This window comes from Setaria italica, chromosome VIII, assembly GCF_000263155.2.
Source record: "Setaria italica strain Yugu1 chromosome VIII, Setaria_italica_v2.0, whole genome shotgun sequence".
In the NCBI taxonomy this organism is placed as follows: domain Eukaryota; kingdom Viridiplantae; phylum Streptophyta; class Magnoliopsida; order Poales; family Poaceae; genus Setaria; species Setaria italica.
The window spans coordinates 12,545,220-12,548,054 of NC_028457.1; the positions used below are offsets into that span (position 1 = coordinate 12,545,220).

The window sequence follows — 2,835 nt, forward strand, 5'->3', positions numbered from 1 at the left end:
ACTAATGGGCTTCCAAGCTGAAGGTCCAATAGTTACCCTAATCCCTCATAGATCAATTATCCCATGGGCCTTTAGTTCGAATTATTATGATTGTCGCTTGGTTATATCTCCAACCGGAAATCCTATCCATCTTCCGAAAGGTAGATAAGCTCTTCACCTTCCATTTTAAGATTTGTGAAAACATTACAATCAATGGTGCAGTCCTCCTCTCAACCGAGCTCCAACCCTAGCTTGTCGCCACCACCGCCGTCGAGGGTCGAGGGTAGGAAAGCTGGCTGGTGGGATGGCTTGGCGGCAAGGTCGCCGCCGGATGTGGGTGGTGGTTGAGGCGGCGGCAATTAGGATTTTGTATTTCTCAGGGTGGGGCTCCAATGTCCACCGGACATAGAGGAAAAGGTCATGGGCAGCAGTAGGCCCCATGGTGGTGTGGCGGTATGGATGCCGCCGGCCGGGGGAAGTGGAGGACGGCGGGAGCAGCAGAGGTGGTGGGTTTAAGTCGATTAATGGTGGCGGCGATGGCAGAGGTGAATCTGGCGGCTGCCGCCGCCGGAGACGGAGCAAGCCAGCGGGGTGGGGGAGCAGCACCCGAGAAAGGTAGGAGCCGGTGGCCGGTGGGTGGGGGAGCGACGTGTGACAGTAGGAGGATGAAGCCGGTGGGAGGTTGAAGATGACCGGATGGGCCTGTTGGACTTTAAAGGTCAAATGCTTATCCACCTTCCGGTAGATGCATAGGAGCCCCAATCACAAACACAGCATACTGTGTATGTATATAACAAGCATCGCACCGGCCTGCGCTCGCCATGGTGACTTGTCTAGTGTATGGGAAAGTCCAGTCCCCGCTCACCTCTCGCTCCAAACTTGAGTTTGATTAACCTACAATGGCCTCTGCCCCTATCGTCTACGACCGTCTCAGCGAGCTCAAGGCGTTCGATGACACCAAGGCCGGCGTCAAAGGCCTCGTCGACGCCGGCATCACAGCCATCCCCCGCATCTTCCGCCACCCGCCCGACCCCTACACTCCACCAGATCACCACGCCGACAGCATCATCCCTACCATCGACTTCACTGGCGCCGCGAGGAGGGCCGAGCTGGTCGCCGAGGTCAAGAAGGCCGCCGAGACAGTCGGGTTCTTCCAGGTCATCAACCACGGGGTGCCCGCGACGGTCATGTCGGAGATGCTTGACGGCCTGCGGGCGTTCCATGAGGAGCCGGCAGAGGCCAAGCGACCGTACTACACGAGGGACATGGGGAGCCGCGTCAGGTACCACAGCAACTTCGACCTCTTCCAGTCGCCGGCTGCCACCTGGCGCGACACGCTCTACCTCGACATGGCGCCGATCGCCCCTGCGCCGGAGGAGATCCCTCCGGCGTGCAGGTAATAATCATATCACCTCACCTCCAATTTGTCGTATCATTGGACCTGATGACATGGTTAATTAAGCATGTGATTTCAGAGAGGTGGTCTTTGAGTACACAAACCATGTGCAGATGCTGGGTGGTTCGCTGCTGGAGCTGATGTCGGAGGCCCTGGGGCTCCACCGGCGATACCTGTCGCACGACGCCGGCTGCCTCGACGGGATCAGCATCGTCGGCCACTACTACCCGCCGTGCCCAGAGCCGGACCTCACCCTCGGCACCACCAGGCACTCCGACCCCAGCTTCCTGACGGTGCTCCTCCAGGACGGCGTCGTCGGCGGCCTGCAGGTGCTCGTCGGCGGCCGCTGGGTGCCCGTGCCTCCCGTGGCCGGTGCCTTCGTCGTCAACGTAGGTGATTTCCTCCAGCTCATGTCCAACGATAGGTTCAAGAGCGTGGAGCACCGGGTCGTGGCTGTTGGTGCCGCCGGGCCACCGCGGGTATCAGTGGCCTGCTTCTTCAGGCCGCGTGGCGTGGCGGCATCGACCAGGGTGTATGGGCCGATCGTTATGGACGCGGCGGCAGGCCCTCGGTCGCCTCCGCGGTACAGGAGCATCACAGCGGAGGAGTTCATCAACCATTATATGGACAAGGGCCTCGTCGGCAAGTCTGCACTCGATCACTTCAGGATCTGATAGATCTCACACGTATAATGTCATATTGCACCTAGACAAGTTGGCATTGCGCAGAATAAGTATAATGTTTCTTCTTAATTTGTCTGGGGAACTACCGAATAAAAAGTGCGAAAATGATGCAATAAAACTAAATATTATAATTAATGAAGACGTTTATACATACTATACATTCAATAATTTTAAATTTTGTTGGATAATTCTTAAAAAAACTGCATTAATAATTATCTGAGTACTTGCCTCAGTTATCAATGATATACTATTTTGCATGGTCTTTTTTGGATTAAGTGAAGTTTCACCATAGATATAATAAGAAAAGTGTGCTTAATATATGAAGATGTTGTACGGCCAAAAAAGTTCGTGATGTGCGTAGGGGCTTGACAAGCCTAGCTCGCTCAACTAAGTAGCTGGCTTAGCTTTATCCGTTCTTTCGCTGACGAGCTGAGCTACAATTTTTAGTTCCTTTAATATCAGAAGCAAAGTGACATGAGCGTCACAGCAGCCCAACGGGCTATCCCCAGTAGCCCATAGTGCTACCTAATCGGCGGCTTAGGGTCGGCTCTGATCCGTGTGAGGCCCATGTGGCTCATCACATCAATCTACCCCCAATTTGTCATCCACAATTTTACGCCGCGTGCAGTGGTTGTTAGCGAAATAAATTCGGAGAACCTTCAAAAAAAAATCGGAGAACGGAAGGAAACAAGAAAATGAAGGAGCCCCGTTGACCGACCACGCAATACTGCCAGGATCAGAGGTGCCGAGGTTTAGGTAGTGATTGGTAGAGTGTAT

At 54.3% G+C, this 2,835-nt stretch overlaps 1 protein-coding gene across 1 annotated transcript; it reads left to right on the top strand.

The window, feature by feature from the left end:
• The first annotated feature begins 732 nt into the window (after positions 1-732).
• Positions 733-2,218, top strand: LOC101761842 (1-aminocyclopropane-1-carboxylate oxidase homolog 1). Its single transcript, XM_004979048.3, has 2 exons — positions 733-1,375; positions 1,455-2,218. The coding sequence occupies exons 1-2, from the start codon at positions 879-881 to the stop codon at positions 2,047-2,049; spliced, it is 1,092 nt and encodes a 363-aa protein (XP_004979105.1). The 5' UTR covers positions 733-878; the 3' UTR covers positions 2,050-2,218.
• The last annotated feature ends 617 nt before the right edge of the window (positions 2,219-2,835 follow it).